General features: G+C 45.5%; 1 protein-coding gene across 3 annotated transcripts in view; it reads left to right on the forward strand.

Moving 5' to 3' along the window:
• plekhh3 (pleckstrin homology, MyTH4 and FERM domain containing H3) overlaps window positions 1-26,651 on the forward strand; it is a 103,220-nt gene that overhangs the window by 19,814 nt on the left and 56,755 nt on the right. For 2 of the 3 annotated variants that reach the window (XM_068013701.1, XM_068013700.1), the window contains exons 2-4: window positions 5,925-5,977; window positions 10,105-10,199; window positions 12,130-12,324. In XM_068013701.1, the coding sequence (XP_067869802.1) occupies window positions 5,925-5,977; window positions 10,105-10,199; window positions 12,130-12,324 (343 nt within the window). The remainder of the gene's footprint in view (window positions 1-5,924; window positions 5,978-10,104; window positions 10,200-12,129; window positions 12,325-26,651) is intronic. The other variant, XM_068013702.1, reaches the window with a different exon arrangement.

The following is a 26,651-nucleotide window of genomic DNA, read 5'->3' on the forward strand; positions in this document are numbered from 1 at the left end:
ACATCGAAGTGGCGGGACACCAATTGAGGTATTTAAAAGGGCAGTTAACAGGAATTTTACAGGGCGATTTGGATTTTATCAGTGGCGCACGGGGACCTGTCCAGTTTTCTTACAATTATCACATCTCGATTTTCCTGGGTTTGTCCCCTTTGGACACTCCTGGGCAAAATGGCCGGTCTGTTTACATCTGTAACAGACTGATTCAGCGACCGCCCCGACTGTCCTTGTTGCTGCTTTTCCTTTACCTGTTGCTTTTTGGTTTTCCAATTCCTCAGCCCAGACCATAATATCATTGTACTTCCGAGCCGACGGCAAGCCCGTTGCGAGGACCTTTCGATGGTCCTCGCTTAAGCTTTCACTTACCATAGCAATGAAGATGTGATCGTCCTTTTGGGGGTTTTCAACCCCCGTATGGTCTTTATACGCTGCCCACTCTCTTTCTCCATACTCTGAGGGGGATTCTCCTTTCTTTTGTCACATTCCCATAACTAATCCCCAGTTGGTTCATACTTCCCCTAGGGCCGCCATTACTTCCTGTCATAGGGTCTGTGTTTTTTGTTCATCTGTCCGTCTCATTTCGGTTAAGTATGTCCCGTTCTTAACCCGTTCTGCTATCTTGTCCCAAGCCACCCTATCTGTTTTAACCTTCGCTGAAGCATGGCACGTGTGCTTCCTTCAACTCCTCCAATTTTAACCAGAAATCTGTACTTCCACTATTTTTCTTAGGGGTGGGTAATTCCCTCAGTAACATCTGTCTTTCTGTGGTTGTAAATGGTACAACTACAGTGTCCCTTGCCATATCCCCTCTAGCATTTCATTTCTCTACTGTTTGAATTGGGGCCATTCGAGTTGGGGCTGGAGTGGCCATCGGCCCGTTATAGGGGGCTGGTTTACCCTGTCTGTCCCAACCCTCCCATTGATCATTGCATTTTGCTGCCTGAACATCCAAATCCCAGTCATTATTTTCAGAGTGGAAGCGATCTACCGACGCGACTGGTGCCAGAGGTCCTTTTATATACTTTTGTATGAGTTTAGTTTGTTGTAGATATAGTCTCACGATTATTATTGTGGCTTTATCGCTGTTGCTATTTGTCTGAGATTCCCCCCACGACTTAGAACATTGAGGTGGGTCACTCGGTTGCCATCCTTGTTTTTTCATTTTATCTATCAATTTCCTGTATTTGCGAGCGAGGTGAAGGGACATCGTCCTTCCCCCTCCCCATTCTTCAACAAACTCGAGTTCAGTTCTTTTGGCTGCAGTCATTTACAAGGAACCCTGTTCGCTTTCCTTACGTGCACTTTGTTCCCCCCAACTTAAGTCTCTCTGGTCCTGTTCGAATAGACCCTCCCTTCTAGTCCGATGCCAACTATGTCTTGAAGTATTTTTCAAATAGAAACAATACTCACCAAAACATTGTTCCGTCCTCAGGGAGAGTTGGGCAGATCCTGCCAACCACGCCAATTGTCCTAGGAGTTCACTCGCCCTCCGCACTCGCAGTCACCAGACGATACTCAAGTCTTTTTTCACTGGTTTATTCGAACATATGCAAGGGAGTTGCACATAACCAGTGATCCCGTACTGCTTCCCGATCAATTACATTCCATCATTATTATACAGTTGAGATAGATGCAATTATTAGCATACATCAATCACGGGTTGACATGAAATTGACATTATTTAATCAAAGCTTACTCGTACACAGTGATTATATTATCCTATTACAATGAAGTCACGTCCGCAGTGGTTACACAGCCTTTAACCGAAGCTCAAAAGTACATGTCAGCAGACCTGTTATCCTCGAGCAATTAACACTTATTACATTCTGTATTAAAAATTCACATCGCCTTTGTTCCTGTGACCGTGAGCAGGCAGCACTTTGTGGTTTATCAGAAATCTTCAACCTGTACGCATCTTTCCCTTGTCTGCTGGCAGCTGCATCTGTGTTTGTGCAACTCCAGCCCGGTTAATCATGAAGCTAACTAATCTTAACCCTTTACTTGCCCTCTTCAGGGACCAAATGTAATATTTCCAAGTTCGCAGATGACACAAAACTAGGTGGGAATGTGCGTTGTAAAGAAGATGCAAAGCGGCTTCAAGGAGATTTGGACAGACTTAGTGAGTGCGCAAGAACATGGCAGATGGAATATAATGTGGAAAAATGTGAGGTTATCCACTTTGGTAGGAGGAATTGATGTGCAGAGTATTTCATAAATGATAGATTAGAAACTGTAGATGTACAAAGGGACCTGGGTGTTCTTGTCAATAAGTCACTGAAAGCTAGCATGCAGGTGCAGAAGCAATTAGGAAGGCTAATGGTATGTTAGCCTTTATCACAAGAGGAATTGTGTACAGGAGATGTGAAGTCTTGCTTCAATTGTATAGAACCTTGGTTAGACCGCACCTGGAGTACTGTGTGCAGTTTTGGTCCCCTTACCTTCGGGAGGATATTATTGCCATAGAGGGAGTGCAATGAAGGTTCACCAGACTTGTTCCTGGGATGGCGGAACTGTCCTATGAAGAGAGATTGGGGAAACTGGGCCTGTATTCTCTAGAGTTTTGAAGAATGAGAGGTGATCTCATTGAAACCTACAAAATACTGAAAGGGATAGACAGGGTAGATGCAGGTAAGATGTTTCCCCTGGTTGGGGAGTCTAGAATCAGGGAACACAATTTCAAAATAACGGGGAAGCCATTTAGGACCGAGTTAAGGAGAGATTTCTTTACTCACGGTGGAGCAGGCCCGATGGGTTGAATGGCCTATTCCTGTTCCTAGGTTCCTATTAACTGCAAGGGGGATGGAGTATAAAAGTAGGGAAGTCATGCTTCAACTGTACAGGGCGTTGGTGAGACCCACCTAGAGAACTGAGAACAGTTTTGGTCTCCTTACTGAAGCAGGGATATACTTGCATTAGAGGCAGTTTAGGGAAGGTTCACTAGGTTCATTCCTGAGGTGAAGGGGCTGTCTTATGAGGAAAGGTTAAGCAGGTTAGGCCTATATCCATTGGAGCTTAGAAGAATGAGGGGTGATCTTATTGAAACATGTAAAATTTTGAGGGGGCTTGACAGAGTAGCTGCTGAGAGGATGTTTCCCCTTGTGGGGGAATCTAAAACTAGGGGGCATGGTTTCAGAATAAGGAGTCGCCCATTTAAAATGGAAATGTGGCGGAATTTCTTCTTTCAGAGGGTTGTGACTCTTTGGAATTCTCTACCCCAGACAGCTGTGAAGGCTGGGTCATTGAAAATATTCAAGGCTGAGATAGACAGATTTTTGAACTATAGGGAAGCCAAAGGGTTATGGAGAGCAGGCAGGAAAGTGGAGTTGAGGCTAAGATCAGATCAGCCATGATTGTACTGAATGGCAGAGCAGGCTCGAGGGACCATATGGCCTTTCCTGCACCTGCTACTTATGTTACGTTCTTGTGTATCTGTCCTGTTACCTTCAGGGATCTGTGAACATACACTCGGTAAGGTCCCTCTGGTCCTCCACACTTCTGCATACCCTACCATTTATTGGTTATTTGCCTTATTTGCCTTCCCCAAATGCATTACCTCAAACTTTTTCAGATTGAATTTCATTTGCCACTATTCTGCCCACATGACTTCATTTAAATCTTCCTGCAGTCTATAGCTTTCTTCCTCACTATCAACCACATGACCAATTTTTTGTATCATCTGTAAACTTCCTAATTATGCTCTGTACATTTAAGTCTAAATTGATATTTACCACGGAAAGCAAGAGACCCAGTACTGAGCCCTGTGGAGTCCCACTGGAAACAGTCTTGCAGTCATAAAAACACCCATTGACCATTTGGATCCAACTTGCCACTTTCCTTGCAAAATGATGGTCAGTGCCTCCTGCTGTTTCTTCCCTTGTTTCTTTTAACAGCCTGGGATACATTTCATCCAGGTCTGGCGATTTATCTTCCAAAGGTGCTAAATACCTTAATATTTCCTCTCTCACTATATTTTTCCCGTCCAATACTTCACATTCCTCCTCCTTAACTACCATGTCTGCATAGACTCCCTGTTTTGCGAAGACAGACACAAAATATTCATGAAGAACCATGTCCACATCTTCCCTCTCCACACACAGGTTACCTTTTTGGTAGATACAAGTTAAACATAATTTCTCTGCTTTTCAGTTCTATCCCTTGAGAAATGAATCCCAGTGATTGTGGTTTTTTTATGGCCTTATTAAACTACGTTGTTACTTTCAGTGATTTGTGTACCCGTACCCATTGGCCCTTTTCTCCTCAACCTGATTCAGACTTTCATTATCCAAGCAGTATGTGGTTTCCTTAATCTTCCTACCAAAATGCACCATCTGACACTTACCTATATTGAAATTCATTTGCTGATTACACATCCATTCTGCAAGTTTATTACTGGCTGCCTGTATTTTTTCATATTCTTTCTCTGTATTAACTGCACCTCCCAATTTGGTGTTGTGCATAAATTTTGAAATTGTACATCCGATTCCTGACTTCAAATCATTAATGTAAATAGTGAACAACAATGGTCCCAGCACTGATCCTTGTGAAGCCACACTTCCCACCACTTGCTAGGCTGAATAACTACCTTTAACTGCTGCACTCACTTTTCTATTTTGTAGCCAGCCTGCTATCCATTCTACTACCTGCTTCCTGAATCCACAGGCCCTGACCTTAGTAATGAGTCTACTACTTATCGAAGGCCTTTTGAAAATCCAATATGTTACATCTACAGCATTACCTTTATCCTTTCTGTTACTTTGAAGAATTCAATAAGGTTGGTCAAGCCTGACCCTCCATTTTGAAATCCGTGCTGACTACTCTATCATATTTTTGGTTTCTGGATGGTTTTCTATTGCATCTTTGAGTAAAGATTCCATTATCTTTCCTAGCACTGATATTAAATGAATTGATTTATAATTCCCTGGACTTGAAAGATAACCTCATTGAAACATACAAGATTCTGAAAGGGCTTGATAGGGTAGAAGCTGAGAGATTGTTCCTGCTGGTTGGAGAGTCTAGAACACAGGGTCACAGTCTCAGGGTAAGGGGTCGATCATTTAGGACTGAGATGAGGAGAAGTTTCTTCACTCAAAGTGTTGTGAATCTTTGGAATTTTTTTACCCAGAAGATGTGGATGCTCAGTTGTTGAGTATATTCAAGACAGAGATTGATAGATTTTTTGGTGCTAAGGGAATTAAAGGGGATGGGGATAGTGCAAGATTGTGAAGCTGAGGTACAGAAGAACCATGGTCTTATTTGAATGGCAGAGTAGGTTTGTAGGGATAAATGGCCTACTCCTGCTTGTATTTCTTATGTTCTTACAGTTTCTGATAGGCCGTACTTTTACCTTAGTTATAATCTTGCCCTTTATGTATTTATATGATTATTTATATATGAGTCACCGAGTCATAGGGCTGGATTTTGTGCTGGAGGCGTGGCTCCTGGCGACAGGCCGAAAAGACGGGGGGAATCCCACCTCTGCCTTTTCATGCCCCACGGAGTGATCCTCTGGTCTTTTTAAATCAAACTTTCAGGAGCCGGGATCTCTGTCCCTTTGAAAACAGGGGATCCCACCTCCAAGAGCTGCTATCCAATCAGAGGGCCAGCAGCTCAGAAGTATCAGCAGTACCACCAGGAGCGGTGGAACTGCCGGTACTGCAGAGGCCTCGGACACAGGTCCTTCTTAGTCTGCTCCTATCTAATATGTCTATATTTTTTCAGACCTGCTCTTGGCTTTCCTAATTTCCTGTTTAATTTCACCTCTGCATTTTCCATACTCCTCCAGACAATGGTCTCAATTCCTGTACCCCTTGTTCCAGCTTCCATACCCCAATATTCCCTGAACCTCTACTGTGAGATGGAGCATACAGTTGAGTGTTGCTTACTGACCCTATTTTTATGATACTAAATATTTTCTTTTTCTATTGTAGGCATCTTCAGATCTGAGCCTGACCCAGTCATTGGCCCCTGATGCCCCAGACAGGTAACACTAGTCTCCTAATCACTGCTAACAAAATGTCACATGGTGTGGAACCGGAGTCAGAGTCACTGCACCAGGTGTTGCTGGAGCTATTTCCACTTGAAGATGAAACTCCCAGTACCTCACCCCTCTCATTTCCTGACTCTGTTACTGGTCAGTATTCTATTGCTAGCTACATTGACTGTGTTACTAGTCAGCATTTTCAACCATCTTCAGGCAGAAGTGCCAAGTTGGATGATCCATCTCGGCCTCCTCCTGAAATCCCCACCATAACAGGAGCCAGTCTTCAGACAATTCGATTCACTCCATATGATATCAAGAAACAGCTGAGTGCTTTGGATACAGCAAAGGCTCTGAGGCCCCAACAACATCCTGGCTGTGGTACTGAAGACTTGTGCTCCAGAACTAGCCGTGCCCCTAGCCAAGCTTTTTCAGTACAGCTACAACACCGGCATCTTTCCGACAATGTTGAAAATGTTCCAGGTATGTCCTGTACACAAATAGCAGGGAACATCCCCACTTCTGACCTTATGATTGAAGGAAGGTCATTGATGAAGCAGCTGAAGATGGTTGGGCCTAGGGCACTACCCTGAGTAACTCCTTCAGTGATGTCCTAGAGCTCAGATGATTGACCTCCAACAACCACAACCATCTTCCTTTGCTCTAGGTATGACTCCAACCAGCGGAGAGTTTTCCCCCGATTTCCATTGATTCCATTTTTGCTAGGGCTCCTTGATGCCATACTCAGTCAGATGCTACCTTGATGTCAAGGGCAGTCACTCTCACCTCACCTCCTGAGTTCAGCTGTTTTGTCTGTGTTTGAACAAAGGCTGTAATGAGGTCAGGAGCTGAGTGGCCCTGGCGGAACCCAAACTGAGCGTCACTGAGCAGGTTATTGCTAAGCAAGTGACGGGTTGGACTTGTCCTGCTTTTTGTGTACAGGACATACCTGGACAATTTTCCACATTGCCGGGTAGATGCCAGTCTTGTAGCTGTACTGGAACAGCTTGGCTAGGGCCGCGGCAAGTTCTGGAGCACAGGTCTTTAGTACTATTGCCGGAATGTTGTCGGGGCCCATAGCTTTCGCAGTATCCAGTGCCTTCAGTCATTTCTTGATATCACGTGGAGTGAATCAAATTGGCTGAAGTCTGGCATCTGTGATGCTGGGGACATCAGGAGGAGGCCGAGATGGATCATCCACTCGGCACTTCTGGCTGAAGATTGTTGCAAATTCTTCAGCCTTATCTTTTGCACTGATGTGCTGGGCTCCCCCATCATTGAGGATGGGGATATTTGTGGAGCCACCTCCTCCAGTTAGTTGTTTAATTGTCCACCACCATTCACGGCTGGATGTGGCAGGACTGCAGAGCTTAGATCTGATCCATTGGTTATGGGATCGATTAGCTCTGTCTATCACATGCTGCTTATACTGTTCCGTATGCAAGTTGTCCTGGGTTGTAGCTTCACCAGGTTGACACCTCAGTTTGAGTTATGCCTGGTGCTGCTCCTGGCATGCCCTCCTGCACTCTTCATTGAACCAGGGTTGGTCTCCTGGCTTGATGGTAATGGTAGAGTGGGGGATATGCCGGGCCATGAGGTTACAGATTGTGGTTGAGTACAATTCCGCTGCTGCTGATGGCCCACAGCGCCTCATGGATGCCCAGTTTTGCATTGCTAGATCTGTTCGAAATCTGTCCCATTTTGCACAATGGTAGTGTCACACAACACGATGGAGGGTATCCTCAATGTGAAGACGGGACTTCATCTCCACAAGGGCTGTGCGGCGGTCACTCCTGCCAATACTATCATGGATAGATACATCTGCAGCAGGCAGATTGGTGAGGATGAGGTCAAGTATATTTTTCCCTCTTAGTCATAGAGAGATACAGCACTGAAACAGGCCCTTCGGCCCACCGAGTCTGTGATGACCAACAACCACCCATTTATACTAATCCTACATTAATCCCATATTCCTACCACATCCCCTCAATTCCCCTACCACCTACCTACACTAGGGGCAATTTACAATGGCCAATTTACCTATCAACCCGCAAGTCTTTGGCTGTGGGAGGAAACCGGAGCACCCGGCGGAAACCCATGTGGTCACAGGGAGAACTTGCAAAGTCCGCACAGGCAGTACCCAGATTCGAACCCGGGTCGCTGGAGCTGTGAGGCTGCTCTTGTTGGTTCTCTCACCAGCTGCCGCACACCCAGTCTGGTAGCTGTGTCCTTTAGGACTGGGCCAGCTCGGTCAGTAGTGGTGCTACCGACCCACTCTTGGTGATGGACGTTGAAGTACCCCACCCAGAGTACATTCTGCGCCCTTGCCACCCTCAGTGCCTTCTCCAAGTGTTCAACATGGAGGAGTACTGACTCATCAGCTGGGGAGGGGAGGTTGCTAGTAGGTGGTAATCAGCAGGAGGTTTCCTTGTCCATGTTTGACCTGATGCCATGAGACTTCATGTGGTCCAGAATCGATGTTGAGGACTCGCAGGGCAACTCCCTCCCTACTGTATACCACTGTGCCCTCACCTCTGCTGGGTCTGTCCTGCTGGTGGGACAGGTCATACCGGGGGATGGTGATGGTTGTGTCTGGGACATTGTCTGTTAGGTATGATTCGGTGAGTATGATTATGTCAGGCTGTTGCTTGACTAGTCTGTGGGACAGCTCTCCGAACTTTGGCACAAGCCCCCAGATGTTAGTAAGGAGGACTTTGCAGGGCCGACAGGGCTGGGTTTGTCGTTGTCGTTTCTGGTGCCTAGGTTGATGCCGGGTGTTCCGTCCAGTTTCATTCCTTATTGACTTTTTAGCAGTTAGGTACAACTGAATAGCTTGCTAGGCCATTTCAGAGGGCATTTTAAGAGTCAAACACATTCCTGTCACATGTAGACCAGACCAGGTAAGGACAACAGATTTCCTTCCCTAAAGGACATTAGTGAACCAGATGGGTTTTTGTGACAATGGTTTCATGACCATCATTAGACTAGCTTTTTAATTCCATATTTTTTTTTAATTAATTGAATTCAAATTCTACCTTCTGCCATGTTGGGATTCGAACCTCTGTCCCCAGAGGAATACCCTGGGTCTCTGGGTTACTAGTCCATTGAAAATACCACTACACCACCATCTCCCGTATTAATTAAGCAAAGCTGTATATTTAATATGGTACTTATAGTTTCCCAGTCATAACCATTGCCCTAGTTTAGAGAGAAAAAAAACCCTAAAACTCAACAATCAATCACCTTCCTGCTCTCTTCTGACATCACTCCTTGCTTTTTTTGGAAAATACCATGGAAAGCCCACTCTTCCCTTGCTCTGATTTAACAGCTGTTGCCAATGCTGCCACTACCTGCAAATTTCCGTCCAAGTCACTCAACATCCTGAGTTAGAACCGTATAATCATTCCTTCTGTATCACTGGGTCAAAATCCTGGAACTCCTTCCCCAACAGCAGTGTGGGTGTATCTACATCAGATTGACTGCAGCTGTTCAAGAAGGTAGCACACCACCGCCTTCTCAAGGGCAGTTAGGGATGGGCACCTTGCTAGCAACACACAAATTCCAAGAATGAATATATGAAACAAAAACCTGTCTTTTCTGTAGCAGTTTGACATAACTGAGTGTCTTGCTAGGCCATTTCAGAGGGCAGTTAAGAGTCAACCACATTGCTGTGGGTCTGGAGTCACGTGTAGGCCTAGCAGTTTTTCTTCCCTGATTGATTTTTATAACAGTCCACTAGTTTCATGGTCATCATTACTGGCACTAGCTTTTTATTCCAGATTTATTAATTAATTGAATTTAAATTTCCCCAGTTGCCATGGTGGGATTTGAACACATGTTTTTGGAGCATTAGTTTAGTCCACTATGCTACTGATCTCATTATTGGTCATTATTCTGTTGCTAGTTAAATTGACTGTGTTACTAGTTAGTATACTATTGCTAGTTATACTGACTGCTTTGGTGGTCAGTATTCTATTGCTAGTTAATTTGACTGTGCTACTGTTCATTGTTCTGTCGCTAGTTAATTTAACAATGTTACTGTTTTCAGTGTTCTGTCGCTAGTTAATTTGACAATGTTACTGGTTAGTGATCCATTGCAGCCATTCTGAGGATTTAAGGTTTTGTTTCAGACCAGAAGAGATTCCAGAGGAAATGAGGAGCCTGATCAAAGAGAAAGTCAAAAGAAAAGCAGTGACTGCCTTGGACAAGGGCATCATCATACAGGGTGAGAGGATTGGAGTTAAATTAATATTTAAACTGATAGTTACTACTCCCTAAACTTGGGAAGAAATGACAGCAATATTCAATTCCGAGCTGCCTTTAAAGAAATAACTTTGGCTGTTTATTTGTACTGAAGGAGTGGTTTTGGTTTTAGTTTGAAGCTGTTGTGGTTCAGGGTGGAGAACGGGCAGCAATGGGATTGTGCCATTTTACTGTGGTTTCTTTGGACATGTGACTCAAAACCTTGCTCTCAATTGTGTGAAGCAAACAGCTAGGGAGCAATTTTAACCCACGGGAATGAGCAGCACACAGTGAAAACATCTGGGTAAAGACTTCCCGCCAATGCCTACCCGCCACCATCTGAATTGGGCTGTATTCAAGAGGTCAGAGTGCTAGTCTGACTCCGGGGAGGCTCATTAATAAATGCTAATCGGTATCGTTAGGCCGCAGTGGCATTTTAATAGTGACTAAGTGGGCAAGAAGAGGTTGTTCTTGCGAGTAAGTCCAAAGCCTCCCTGTGGCTAGGAACAGTAGGAGTGTATGGGCCTCAGTTGCTCCAAGTTCCCCACCCCTATCCTCACTTCCAAATCCCCTCCACTTCCCACCCCAAACCCAGAACCCCCAACCCCTAATTTAACAAGAGGACCTAGTCTGATCCTGACTCCCAATCTCTCTAAACTTGCATTTTCCAGGAGAGTCACTGAAGAGGTCACTGGGCAGTGTCACTGGCACATAGAGCAGCCATATCCCAGCCTCTCTTCCAGCAATTCAGCATCTGCAGATGCTATTCACAGTGAATAGGATGACTATTTTTAATACTGTAACGGTAATTTGAAATAATTTTGAGTTCATAATGGTCACCTAGTATCTGTCTGATGTGGTCTGTACACCCTGTCATTAGAAAGGACAGGGGCTCATTCCACTATAATCCAAACACACAGATACTGTCTGCTCGCTGAGTCCCAGGAACTGAAAAACACCAAAACCATTTTTTTACTTCAATAAACCTTGATCACGCCAGAGTCTATTTTAGTCTCAGATGCCTGAGTCTTGGTCTGTGATGATTTATTGAAGTCATATTTTGGCCTATTGGAGCTGAGTGAACCAGAAGGAACAATGGCACCTCAGAATAATGTCTCAAGTTAGCTTAATTTAAATATTTCTGATAGCTGTGTTATAACTGTATGAGCTCAGTGAATATATAGAGAGTCTGGAGCAGTGCAGAGGCACATAGATTGTGGGTTGCATCCACATTCACTGCTGCATCACTACAGGAGCAGGCTGAGGCCATTCAGCCCTTTGAGCCAGTACGCCATTCAATGGTTGAACTGTGACTGAACTCCATACTGAACACCTTTGCCCCATATCCCTTAATAGCTTTGGTTCACAAAAATCTATCAATCTCGGATCAACATTTCAGAATCACAGAATAATACAGTGCAGAAGAGTCCCTTCAGCCCATCGAGTCTGCACTGATGCATTAAAGACACCTGACCTGTCTACCTAATCCCATTTGCCAGCACTTGGCCCATAGCCTTGCATTTGATCAACATTCGACCAACCTTCAATGCTTGGGCTCATTGGTGTAGAATGACTGAGTGCTGGAGGACAGTCAGCCTTTGCATAACTTAACAAGGACTTACAGGGGTATGGGGGAAAGAACATGGAGTGGGACTAATTGGATAGCTCTTTCAAAGAGCCAGCACAGGTACAATGGGCTGAATGGCCTCCTTCTGTGCTGTAAGGATCTAGGATTCAAAAAATAGCAGCAAAGGCAAAGGAGATGGCATTTTTTAAAGGATTCTCTGCTCCCTATTTGGAGACTGAACCCCAGACCCAGAGACTGAACTCCAGTTCCATTCTGTGTTGGTTATTATGTTTTCAGATATTATGAGACTCATTTCCTACTAGCTCTGTATCTTATTCATTGCTAGGTTGGCTGTTTAAAGAGGTGAAGCACAATGTGATGACGCCTTGGCTGAAGGTTCGGAAACACTGGTTTGTGTTGACACAGGATTCATTAGATTATTACACCAGCAATGAGCTGAATGCGAAGCGACTTGGCACGTTGGTCCTGACCAGTCTGTGTTCCGTACTCTGGCCCGATAAGAGCACTTACAAGGGAACAGGTAGAACTTTCCGAACAGATATTTGATCTCTGGTGACAAGTAGCATTAGGTAGTAGAGTGAAGCATCTGTGTCTCCCGCGCAACTCCTCAGGGTTTCCTGCGCGGCTACTCTGTATGAAGCAAGTAGTTATTCACCCAACTAAATCCTCACACTCAAAAATCTAAAGATAGTGACAGTAAAGTTCCCATGACGCATGTTATAGCAGAGAAAGGTGAATAGAGGACTGGATGGAAAGCAGAAGAAGCTGAAAGTGAATCAGATACAGAGAAGCAGGGCCAAGCAATCGATGAGAGGGAGGCCAGTTATGCCTCAGGCAGGTGTGTGAACAGCACCTTGTGCTCAGGGAGTGGGCACCTCATCAACAAGCAAGTACCTCAGGCGCCATCTCTGGCACGTGCCTGCTCGTGCTGGGCAAAACTCTCTGGGTTCACTCCTGCTCTTGGAGGTGCGGGGGGGTGCTTGGATTGCCCAGAACCCCTCGAGAATCCTCGACATGTTTCTCTTGGCTCACTGAGGAAGGGGCTGAATCGGGAACCATTTCAAAACTTTTCTTGCAGGTTTATGCTTGAAGTTAGATGAGGATAGGCAGAGGAGGTTTGAGTGGAGCATAAGCAGCAGCATGGACTGCTTGAGCTGAATGGCCTGTTTCTGGGCTGTATATTCCATGCATGACATCAGTGGTGGGTATGATTTTAGAAACAATAATCTGGGAAAAAATCAACATGCACTTGGAGAGGTTTGAGTTAATTAGGGAGAGCCATCACGGATTTGTAAAAGGCAGATCGTGCTTAGCAAATCTAATTGAATTTTATGATGAAGTAACAGAGAAGGTTAATGAAGGAAAAGTAATGGATGTTGTCTATATGGATTTTAAGAAAGTGTTTGACAAAGTACCACATACAAATCTGGATAACAAAACTGAAGCTCAAGGAATATGTCAGTGTCCAACTGGATAAAAAATTGGCTTAAGGACAGAAAACAGTGAGTCATAGTATGGTTGTTTTTCAGACTGGAGGATGGTAGACAGTGGTGTTCCCCTGGGGTCAGTGCTGGGACCACTGATTTTTTTTTTACTATATATAAATGACTTGGATCTGGGAATACAGAGTAAAATTTCAAAATTTGTCGATGATACCAAACCTGGAGGAGCTGCAAGCAGTGAGGATGATGTGAACCACTTGCAATAGGACATAGCAGGCTAGCGGAGTGGGCAGGGAGGTGGCAGATGGAATTTAATACAAGGAAGTGTGAGGTGATACATTTTGGCAGAAGGGATAGGGAGAGGCAATATAGACTTAATGGCACAGTTCTAAAGAGTGTGCAGGAACAGAGGGACCTGGGGGTGCATGTGCATCGATCTTTGAAGGTGACAGGACATATTGAGAGAGTGGTTAGTGAAGCAAAGAACAGTACAGCACAGGAACAGGCCATTCGGCCCTCCAAGCCTGCGCCGATCTTGATGCCTGCCGAAACTAACACCTTCTGCACTTCCGGGGCCCATATCCCTCTATTCCCTTCCTATTCATATATAACGTCGCTATCGTACCTGCTTCCACCACCTCCCCCGGCAGCATATGGGATCTTGGGCTTCATAAATAGGGGCATAGAATACAAAAACAGGAAAGAAAGATAAAGATAAGGCTGAAGCATTTGCAACAATCTTCAGCCAGAAGTGGCGAGTTGATTATCCATCTCGGCCTCCTCCTGAAGTCCCCAGCATCACAGATGCCAGACTTCAGCCAATTTGATTCACTCCGTATGATATCAAGAAACGACTGAAGGCACTGGATACTGCAAAAGCTATGGGCCCTGACAATATTCCGGCAATAGTACTGAAGACCTGTGCTCCAGAACTTGCCACACCCCTAGCCAAGCTGTTCCAGTACAGCTACAACACTGGCATCTACCCGGCAATGTGGAAAATTGCCCAGGTATGTCCTGTACGCAAAAAGTAGGACAAGTCGAACCTGGCCAATTACTGCCCCATCAGTCTACTCTCAATCATCAATAACGTGATGGAAGGTGTCAACAACAGTGCCATCAAGCAGCACTTGCTTAGCAATAACCTGCTCAGTGATGCTCAGTTTAGGTTGCGCCAGGGCCACTCAGCTCCTGACCTCATTACAGCCTTGGTTCAAACATGGATAAAAGAGCTGAACTCAAGAGGTGAGGTGAGAGTGACTGCCCTCGACATCAAGGCAGCATTTGACCGAGTATGGCATCAAGGAGTCCTAGCAAAACTGCAGTCAATGGGAATCAGGGGGAAAACTCTCTGGTTGGAGTCATACCTAGCGCAAAGGAAGATGGCTGTGGTTGTTGGAGATCAATCATCTGAGCTCCAGGACATCACTGCAGGAGTTCCTCAGGGTAGTGTCCTCGGCCCAACCATCTTCAGCTGCTTCATCAATGACCTTCCTTCAATCATAAGGTCAGAAGTGGGGATATTCGCTGATGATTGCACAATGTTCAGCACCATTCCTGACTCCTCAGATACTGAAGCAGTCTGTGTAGAAATGCAGCAAGACCTGGGCAATATCCAGGCTTGGGCTGATAAGTGGCAAGTAACATTCGTGCCACACAAGTGCCAGGCAATGACCATCTCCAACAAGAGAGAATCTAACCATCTCCCCTTGACATTCAATGGCATTATGATCGCTGAATCCCCCACTATCAACATCCTAGGGGCTGCCATTGACCAGAAACTGAACTGGAGTAGCCATATAAATACCGTGGCTACAAGAGCAGGTCAGAGGCTAGGAATCCTGAGGCGAGTAACTCACCTCCTGACTCCCCAAAGTATGTCCACCATCTACAGGCACAAGTCAGGAGTGTGATGGAATACTCTCCACTTGCCTGGATGGGTGCAGCTCCAACAACACTCAAGAAGCTTGACACCATCCAGGACAAAGCAGCCTGCTTGATTGGCACCCCATCTACAAACATTCACTCCCTCCACCACCGACGCACAGTGGCAGCAGTGTGTACCATCTACAAGATGCACTGCAGCAATGCACCAAGGCTCCTTAGACAGCATCTTCCAAACCCGTGACCTCTACCAACTAGAAGGACAAGGGCACAAATGCATGGGAACACCACCACCTGCAAGTCCCCCTCCAAGTCACACACCATCCTGACTTGGAACTATATCGCCGTTCCTTCACTGTCGCTGGGTCAAAATCCTGGAACTCCCTTCCTAACAGCACTGTGGGTGTACCTACCCCACATGGACTGCAGCGGTTCAAGAAGGCAGCTCACCACCACCTTCTCAAGGGCAATTAGGGATGGGTAATAAATGCTGGCTTGGCCAGTGATGCCTACATCCCATGAATGAATTTTTTAAAAAGCAAAATACTGCAGATGCTGGAAATCTGAAATAAAAACAAAAGCAGGGAAGTTATGCTGAACCTTTATAAAGCTCTGGTAAGGCCCCAACTGGAGAATTGCATTCAGTTCTGGTCACCACACTTTAGGAAGGATGTGAGGGTGGAGAGGAGATTTATCAGAATGGTTCCAGCGATGAGGGATTTTAGTTACAAAGTTAGGTTGGAAAAGCTGGGGTTGTTCTCACTGGAGGAAAGGAGATTGAGGGGAGATTTGATAGAGGTGTAAAATTTAACAGTACAGAACTTGAATATTGCTGAAAATAGAGATATTATGTCAAAGCTTTTCATCGTGCACTCATCAGGACAATCCGCAAGAATACCAAAGTAAGGGAAAATAACAAATTTATACTGTATGAGAAGATCGTGCTGATTGGTTGGCAAGTGAACTCTGATTGGTAGAGGCGTTGCCATGGAAAATACAGCAGTTAACAGTGTAAGAATCCCAACTTGTGTATTGACCAGTTAAGACAGGTTTGTGGTAGACCGTGGTAAAGAACCCCTTAGCAGATTTCTCAACCAGTACGTCAAGGAAAGGGAGCTTATTTGACTGCTTAATTTCAAAGGTGAATTTGAGCGCAGGATGGAGCCCATTAAGACGTGTAAGGAAATTATTGCATGCAGCTGCGGATTCAAATATAGCAAACATATCGGAAATATACAAGATGTAGGAGGTTAGGTGTCATTCCCTCAAAGACATGTCTTTCATGGAATCCAACGAAGATGTTCGCGAGAGCTGGGCCTGCAGGGGATCCCATGGCAACACCATCTTTTGGGCTACATGGTGTCATTAAAACTGAACTTAACTGCACGAGTTGCCAAGTTCATAAATTCAATAAATACTGTTTCATGCAATGGTGGCAGGACTGTATCACCAAGATATAGTCAATAACACGTTGGGATTCTTACATTTCCACGCACTAAAGATTGGCCTTATCGGCAACCTCATAAATAGGTCCTGAGCCATTTGTTCATCATGCAAGCTTGATGCTGAAATAGGGCAAATCAGAGACAACCTGCATGACCATGGCTACCCTGATCAGATCATTTCTCACTGTATATCACACAAACTTATGAATGGGCCTAAGGCCGTCTTTTTCGGCCCCGAAAAGTATCCAGTCTACTTCAAATTACCCTGGAAGGGTAATGTATCCCAAAAATTTGAGCAACAGGTAAAGCTAGCTGTTTCATGCTGCTACCATGCAGTTGCAGCACATGTGGTGTTCGCCACTAACCGGATGCTGTCAAAAAGACGTTCTGCCTTTCACACAAATGAGTAATGTGATCTATGAATTTCAATGCCAATATGATGCTAGGTATACAGGCCATACATCCCAAAGACTGGCAGATCATATCAAACGACATATCAGGACAGGGAGCGTGGAAGGTCTGGTAGGCTAAACTGCATTTACTTTAATACAAGAAGCCTTACAGGTAAGGCAGATGAACTCAGAGCATGGATCGGTACATGGGATTGTGATATTATTGCTGTTACGAAAACGTGGTTGAGGGATGGGCAGGAATGGCAGCTCAATGTTCCGGGGTACCGATCCTTCCGGCGTGACGTAGGTGGAGGTAAGAGAGGAGGGGGAGTTGCACTATTGATTAGGGAGGACATCACGGCAGTACTTAGAGAGGATATCCCAGGGGGAATGTCCAGCGAGGCTATATGGGTAGAACTTAGAAATAAGAAAGGGGTGATCACTTTGATGGAATTATACTAAAGGCCCCCCAATAGTCAGAGGGAAATGGAGGAGCATATATGTAGGAAAACACGTGGCTGCAGGAATGGTGTAGGAGGGAGGGCTTCCAGTTCTTGGATAATTGGACTGCATTCTGGGGAAGATGGGACCTGTTCAAACAGGACGGGCTGCATCTGAACCAGAGGGGCACCAATATCCTGGGAGGGAGGTTTGCTAGTACTGTTCGGGAGGGTTTAAACTAGTTTGGGAGGGGGATGGGAACCGGACTTGTAATCCAGGGACCAGTGGGTCCACTCAGAAAGACAAAGAGTGTAGTGAGGTATTGGGGAAGGTAGCACTGTCACAGAGGACAGATGGGCACGGAGAAGGGTTAAAGTGCGTATACTTCAACGCAAGAAGCATCAGGAATAAGGTGAGTGAATTGAAGGCGTGGATGGGCACTTGGGACTACGATGTTGTGGCCATCACTGAAACGTGGATAGGTGAGGGGGAGGAATGGTTTTTGGAGGTACCTGGTTATAGATGTTTTCATAAGATTAGGAATGGTGGTAAAAGAGGTGGGGGGGTGGCATTGTTAGTTAGAAATAGTGTAACAACTGCTGAAAGAATTTTCGAGGAGGATCTGCCGACTGAGGCACTGTGGGTTGAGGTCAGGAACAGGAAAGGAGCAGTCACCTTGATGGGAGTTTTCTATAGGCCCCCCAATAGCAGCAGGGAGGTGGAAGAGCAGATTGGGAAACAGATTTTGGAAAGGAGCAGAAGTCACAGGGTAGTAATTATGGGGGATTTCAACTTCCCAAATATTGATTGGCAACTCTTTAGATCGAATAGTTTGGATGGGGTAGTGTTTGTGCAGTATGTCCAGGAAGCTTTTCTGACTCAGTATGTAGACTGCCCGACCAGAGGGGAGGCAATATTGGATTTGGTACTAGGTAATGAACCAGGGCAAGTGATAGAGCTGTTGGTGGGCGAGCACTTTGGAGATAGTGATCACAATTCTGTAGCATTCACTGTGGTAATGGAGAGGGATAGGTATGTGCAACAGGGCAAGGTTTACAATTGGGGGAAGGGTAGATATGATGCTGTCAGGCAGGAAATGAGGAGCATAAGTTGGGAGCATATGCTGGCAGGGAAGGGCACGGTCGAAATGTGGAACTTTTTCAAGGAGCAGATAGTAGGGGCCATTGATAAGCATGTCCCTGTCAGACAGGGAAGGGATGGTCATGTGAGGGAACCGTGGGTGACAAGAGAGGTTGAGAGTCTTGTTAGGAAGAAGAAGGATGCGTATATAAAGTTGAGGAAAAAGGGCACAGGCATAGCTCTGGAGGGATACAAGATGGCCAGGAAGGATCTGAAGAAAGGGATTAGGAGAGCTAAGAGAGGGCATGAAAAATGCTTGGCGGGTAGGATAAAAGAAAACCCCAAGGCCTTTTACGCGTATGTCAGAAATATGAGGATGACTAGGGGGACCGTAGGTCCGGTCAAGGACAATAGCGGGAGACTGTGTGTTGAGCCGGAAGAGATAAGTGAGGTTTTGAATGAGTACTTCTCTTCGGTATTTACGAATGAGAAGGGGTGTATTACTGAAGAGGACGGTGTGAAACAGACTGGTAAGCTCGAGGAAGTGCTCGTTAGGAGGGAAGATGTGTTGGGGTTTTTGAATAACTTGAAGATAGACAAGTCTCCCGGGCCTGACGGGGTATATCCAAGGATGTTATGGGAAGCAAGGGATGAAATTGCAGAGCCGCTGGCAATGATCTTTTCATCTTCTCTGCTGACGGGGGTGGTACCAGGTGATTGGAGGGTGGCAAATGTTGTGCCCCTGTTCAAGAAAGGGAATAGGAACAACCCTGGGAATTACAGGCCAGTTAGTCTTACTTCGGTGGTAGGCAAGTTGATGGAAAAGGTGCTGAGGGATAGGATTTATGAGCATCTGGAAAGACACTGCTTGATTCGGGACAGTCAGCACGGTTTTGTGAGGGGTAGGTCTTGCCTCACAAGCCTGATTGAATTCTTTGAGCAGGTGACCAAGCAAGTGGATGAGGGTAAACCAGTGGATGTGGTGTACATGGATTTTAGTAAGGCATTTGATAAGGTCCCCCATGGTAGACTTATGGAGAAAGTCAGGAGGCATGGGATAGTGGGGAATGTGGCCAGTTGGATTAAGAATTGGCTAACTGATAGAAGGCAGAGAGTGGTCTTAGATGGTAAATACTCAGCCTGGAGCCCAGTTACCAGTGGCGTGCCGCAGGGATCAGTTCTGGGTCCTCTCCTGTTTGTGATTTTTATTAACGACTTGGATGAGGAAGTCGAAGGGTGGGTCAGTAAATTTGCAGATGATACAAAGGTTGGTGGAGTTGTGGATACCGAGGAGGGCTATTGTCGTCTGCAAAGGGACTTGGATAGGTTGCAGTGCTGGGCTGAAAAGTGGCAGATGGAGTTTAACCCTGAAAAGTGTGAGGTCGTCCATTTTGGAAGGACAAACATGAATGCAAAATACTGGGTTAACGGTAGGGTTCTTGGGCATGTGGAGGAGCAGAGAGACCTTGGGGTCTATGTGCATACATCATTGAAAGTTGCAACTCAAGTGGATAGGGCTGTGAAGAAGGCATATGGGGTGTTAGCGTTCATTAGCAGAGGGATTGAATTTAAGAGCCGTGAGGTGATGATGCAGCTGTACAGGACCTTGGTAAGGCCTCATTTGGAGTACTGTGTGCAGTTCTGGTCGCCTCATTTTAGGAAGGATGTGGAAGCCTTGGAGAGGGTGCAGAGGAGATTTACCAGGATGTTGCCTGGAATGGAGAATAAGTCTTACGAGGAAAGGCTGAACATTCTAGGCCTCTTCTCATTAGAAAGGAGAAGGATGAGGGGTGACATGATAGAGGTTTATAAGATGATCAGGGGAATAGATAGGGTAGACAGTCAGAAACTTTTTCCCCGGGTGGAGCAAAGCGTTACAAGGGGTCATAAATTTAAGGTGAAGGGTGGGAGATATAAGGGGGATGTCAGGGGAAGGTTCTTTACCCAGAGAGTGGTCGAGGCATGGAATGCCTTGCCCGGGGAAGTTGTTGAGTCAGAAACTTTAGGGACTTTCAAAAGGCTTTTGGATAGGTATATGGATAAAGGAGAATGATGGGGTATAGATTAAATTGTCCTTGACAGAGGACAAAGGATCGGCACAACATTGTGGGCCGAAGGGCCTGTTCTGTGCTGTATGTTCTATGTTCTATGTTCTATAAAATCACAGATAGGTGTAGGAATTATAGGGTTGTAATAGTAGGTGATTTTAATTTCCCTAATATTGACTGGGACTGCCTTAGTGCTAAGGGATCAGATGGGGAAGAATTTGTTAAGTGTGTCCAGGATAGTTTTCTGAAGCAGTATGTGGATGGCCCTACTAGAGAAGGGGCTACACTCGACCTCCTCTTAGGAAATGAGGCTGGGCAGGTGGTTGATGTGTCAGTGGGGAAGCACTTTGGGACCAGTGGCCATAACTCTATTAGCTTCAAGATAGTTATGGAAAAGGATAGGACTGGTCCTCAAGTTGAAGTCCTAAATTGGGGGAAGGCTAATTTCGATGGCATCAGACGGGAACTCTCAAAAGTTGAATGGGAGAGGCTGTTTACAGGTAAAGGGACGTCTGGCAAGTGGGAGGCTTTTAAAAGTGAGATAGGAAGAGTTCAGGGCCGGCATGTTCCTGTTAGACGGAAGGGCAAGGCTGGCAGGTCTAGGGAACCTTGGTTGACGAGGGATATTGAGGGTCTGGTCAGGACAAAGAAGGAGGCATATGTCAGGTATAGGCAGCTGGGATCGAGCGAGTCTCTCGAGGAGTATAGGGGATGCAGGAGTACACTTAAGAAGGAAATTAGGAGCGCAAAAAAGGGCCATGAAATTTCCCTGGCAGATGAGATAAAGGAGAATCCTAAAAGATTCTATAAGTATATTAAGAGTAAAAGGGTAGCTAGGGAGAGAGTAGGTCCCCTTAAGGATCAGTGTGGCAATCTATGTGTGGAGTCATAGGAAATGGGCAAGGTTTTAAATGAATATTTCTCATCTGTATTTACTGTGGAGAAGGTCATGGAAGCTAGTGAGTTCAAGGGAGGGAACACCGATATCTTGGAGCATATCAACATTACAAAGGAGGAGGTGTTGGAGGTTTTGAAGCGCATTAAGGTGGATAAATCCCCAAGGCCTGACCAGGTGTATCCTAGGATGCTATGGGAAGCAAGGGGCCCTGGCAGAAATTTTTGTATCATCGTTAACCACGGGTGAGGTACCGGAAGACTGGAGGATAGTTAATGTGCCTTTATTTAAGAAGGGCAGCAAGGATAAGCCAGGGAACTACAGGCCAGTGAGCCTTACATCAGTGGTGGGAAAGTTATTGGAAGGGATTCTGAGAGACAGGATTTATATGCATTTGGAAAGGCATGGTCTGATTAGGGATAGTCAGCATGGCTTTGTGCGTGGGAAATCATGTCTCATGAATTTGATTTGAGTTTTTCGAGGAGGTGACCAAGAGGATTGACGAGGGCAGGGCGGTGGACATTGTCTACATGGACTTTAGGAAGGCCTTTGACAAGGTCCCACATGGTCAGACGGTTCGAACACATGGGATCGAGGGTGAGCTGGCCAATTGGATACAGAATTGGCTTGGTGATAGGAGGCAGAGGGTGGTAGTGGAGGGTTGTTTTTCAGATTGGTGGCCGGTGACCAGTGGTGTGCTGCAGGGATCGGTGCTGGACCCGCTGTTGTTTGTCATATATATTAATGACTTGGATGTGAGTGCAGGGAGCATGATTAATAAGTTTGCAGATGACACCAAAATTGGTGGTATAGTGGACAGTGAAGAAGGTTGTCTAAGGTTACAACAGGATATAGATCAACTGGGAAAGTGGGCAAGGGATTGGCAAATGGAATTTAATGCAGGCAAGTGTGAAGTGATGCATTTTGGGAAGTTAAACCAGGGCAGGACATATACAGTGAATGGCAGGGCCCTGGGGAGTGTTGTTGAGCAGAGAGACCTTGGGGTGCAAGTACATAGTTCCCTGAAAGTGGCAACACAGGCAGACAGGGTGGTGAAGAAGGTGTACGGCATGCTGACCTTCATCGGCCGAGGCATTGAGTACAAGAGTTGGGACGTCATGTTACAGTTGTACATAACGTTGGTTAGGCTGCATTTGAAGTACTGTGTGCAGTTCTGGTCGCCGCACTACAGGAAAGATGTGATTAGGCTAGAGAGGGTGCAGAAAAGATTCACAAGGATGTTTTAGAATTAGAACAATTCAGATGTTGCCTGGTTTGGAGGGCTTGAGTTATAAAGAGAGATTGGATAGGCTGGGTCTGTTTTCCCTGGAGCGAAGGAGGCTGAGAGGGGACATGATAGAGGTATATAAAATTATGAGAGGCATAGATAGGGTAGATAGCCAGAGTCTGTTTCCCATGGTAGTGGTGACTAAAACTAGAGGGCATAGATTTAAGGTGAGAGGGAGGAAGTTTGAAGGGGATCAAAGGGGTAAATTTTTCACACCAAGAATAGTGGGTATCTGGAATGAGCTGCCAGAGGAGGTGGTGGAGGCAGGAACAGTAGCAACATTTAAGAGGCATCTGGACAGGTACTTGAATGAGCAAGACATAGAGGGATATGGAATTAATGCAGGCAGGTGGGATTAGTATAGATAGGCATTATGGTCGGCATGGACACAGTGGGCCGAAGGGCCTATTTCTATGCTGTACAACTCTGTGACTCTATGACATGTCCCTTCTGCTGTTTGCAATGGGCAAGGTACAGACCGTACCCAACCAGCCCGTGCTTGCAAAACTCAAAACACAGTGTCCAACATTAGATGTGATTCCGCGATTGGACAGCATTTGCTGAATAATACTCAGTATGCTAAGAATTACACTGACAACTAATTTAAGGTTGTCAGTAGGGCTCACAGTGTGGCGCATTGCGCATACTGGAAGCTACATATATTAATACACAGGGCCCTGTTCTTTGCAGACAAAGAATATGTACAAACAATGTGCCTGTTTCAGCTGAACAAAATAAGTGACAGCCATTCGCTGGTTCATTCCTCAGGGCAATGCCACCAATCAGAGTCAAGGTGTCTGGTTTAAATTTTAAACAAAGCTTGGCAGTTAACTGTCAGTCACTGTAAACTGGTGCATTCTCCATGGCAACACCTCGACCAATCAGAGTTCACTTGCTAACCAATCAGCACGATCTTCTCATACAGTATAAATTTGTTGTTTTCCCTTACTTTGGTATTCTTGCAGATTGTCCTGATGTGTGCATAACGAAAAGCTTTGACACAATGTCTCTATTTTCAGCAAGATTACGACAGGCTTAGATAAGTTAGACAAGGAAAAATTGTTCCTAATAACTGATGGTAGAAGCACTGGGGGACACAGATTGAAGGTTTTCGGCAAGAGATGCAGGGGGAATATGAGGAAGAACGTCTTTACGCAGTGAGTGGCAATGACCAGGAACTCGCTTCCCATGAAGGTGGCGGAAGCGGAGACAAACAATGACAGTCAAAGAAATTGGATAGGCTTTTGAAATAAATAAACTTGCAGGGCTACGGGGATCGAGCGGGGGAGTGGGACCTGACCAGATAGTTCTGTGGAGAGCCAGCATAGACTTGATGAGCAGGAAGGACTTCTTCTGTGCCCTAAATAACTCTATGACTCAATGCCTCTATGATTATATGTAATCTTTCTCCTGTCCCTATGCATTGACATCTTGCTTCATCTGTCCCCAGCTTCCATCTCTCTGGTTTACTCTTACCCCTATGCTTATCTAATCCTAAGGCTATTTGTGTGGTTTCCAACACGACTACATCACCAGAATCTCTCGTAATGACATTATTCAATCAGCGACCTTTCTTCTTTCCATAATTTTCGAATTTCTGCTAAAGCCAACTTGCCCGGCTCCTCCTGCTCCGTTTCCCATTCTGCTGTTAATTCCTTGTTCAAGTTAAAATTTCATTGATCAGCAACATGACACAGTGAGTGAATAAACAGTGACTCTATCCAGTTACAGTGAGTGACCCTGACCCTGAATAAACAGTGACTCTGTACAGTTACACAGTGAGTGATCCTCACCCTGAATAAACAGTGACTCTGTACAGTTACACAGTGAGTGATCCTCACCCTGAATAAACAGTGACTCTATCCAGTTACACAGTGAGTGATCCTCACCCTGAATAAACAGTGACACTGTACAGTTACACAGTGAGTGATCCTCACCCTGAATAAACAGTGACTCTGTACAGTTACACAGTGAGTGATCCTCACCCTGAGCAAACAGTGACTCTGTACAGTTACACAGTGAGTGACCCTTACCCTGAATAAACAGTGACTCTGTACAGTTACACAGTGAGTGATCCTCACCCTGAGCAAACAGTGACTCTGTACAGTTACACAGTGAGTGACCCTTACCCTGAATAAACAGTGACTCTGTACAGTTACACAGTGAGTTACCCTCACCCTGAACAGTGACTCTGTACAGTTACACAGTGAGTGACCCTCACCCTGAATAAACAGTGACTCTGTACAGTTACACAGTGAGTTACCCTCACCCTGAACAGTGACTCTGTACAGTTACACAGTGAGTGACCCTCACCCTGAATAAACAGTGACTCTGTACAGTTACACAGTGAGTGAACCTTACCCTGAACAAACAGTGACTCTGTACAGTTACACAGTGAGTGATCCTCACCCTGAACAAACAGTGACTCTGTACAGTTACACAGTGAGTGAACCTTACCCTGAACAAACAGTGACTCTGTACAGTTACACAGTGAGTGATCCTCACCCTGAACAAACAGTGACACTGTACAGTTACACAGTGAGTGACCCTTACCCTGAATAAACAGTGACACTGTACAGTTACACAGTGAGTGACCCTCACCCTGAATAAACAGTGACTCTGTCCAGTTACAGTGAGTGACCTTGACCCTGAATAAACAGTGACTCTGTACAGTTACACAGTGAGTGACCTTGACCCTGAATAAACAGTGACTCTGTACAGTTACACAGTGAGTTACCCTCACCCTGAACAGTGACTCTGTACAGTTACACAATGAGTGACCCTCACCCTGAATAAACAGTGACTCTGTACAGTTACACAGTGAGTGAACCTCACCCTGAACAAACAGTGACTCTGTACAGTTACACAGTGAGTGACCCTCACCCTGAACAAACAGTGACTCTGTACAGTTACACAGTGAGTGACCCTCACCCTGAATAAACAGTGACTCTGTCCAGTTACAGTGAGTGACCTTGACCCTGAATAAACAGTGACTCTGTACAGTTACAGTGAGTGACCTTTACCCTGAATAAACAGTGACTCTGTACAGTTACACAGTGAGTGACCCTCATCGTGAACAAACAGTGACTCTGTACAGTTACGCAGTGAGTGACCCTCACCCTGAATAAACAGTGACTCTGTACAGTTACACAGTGAGTGACCCTCACCCTGAACAAACAGTGACTCTGTACAGTTACACAGTGAGTTACCCTCACCCTGAATAAACAGTGACTCTGTACAGTTACACAGTGAGTTACCCTCACCCTGAATAAACAGTGACTCTGTACAGTTACACAGTGAGTGACCCTCACCCTGAATAAATAGTGACTCTGTACAGTTACACAGTGAGTTACCCTCACCCTGAACAGTGACTCTGTACAGTTACACAGTGAGTGACCCTCACCCTGAGCAAACAGTGACTCTGTACAGTTACACAGTGAGTGACCCTCACCCTGAATACACAGTGACTCTGTACAGTTACACAGTGAGTGAACCTCACCCTGAATAAACAGTGACTCTGTACAGTTACACAGTGAGTGACCCTCACCCTGAACAAACAGTGACTCTGTACAGTTACACAGTGAGTGACCCTCACCCTGAGTAAACAGTGACTCTGTACAGTTACACAGTGAGTTACCCTCACCCTGAACAGTGACTCTGTACAGTTACACAGTGAGTTACCCTCACCCTGAATAAACAGTGACTCTGTACAGTTACACAGTGAGTGACCCTCACCCTGAATAAATAGTGACTCTGTACAGTTACACAGTGAGTGACCCTCACCCTGAGCAAACAGTGACTCTGTACAGTTACACAGTGAGTGACCCTCACCCTGAATACACAGTGACTCTGTACAGTTACACAGTGAGTGAACCTCACCCTGAATAAACAGTGACTTTAAACAGTTGCACAGTGAGTGACCCTTACCCTGA

Source organism: Heterodontus francisci, chromosome 33 (assembly GCF_036365525.1).
Source record: "Heterodontus francisci isolate sHetFra1 chromosome 33, sHetFra1.hap1, whole genome shotgun sequence".
NCBI lineage: Eukaryota > Metazoa > Chordata > Chondrichthyes > Heterodontiformes > Heterodontidae > Heterodontus > Heterodontus francisci.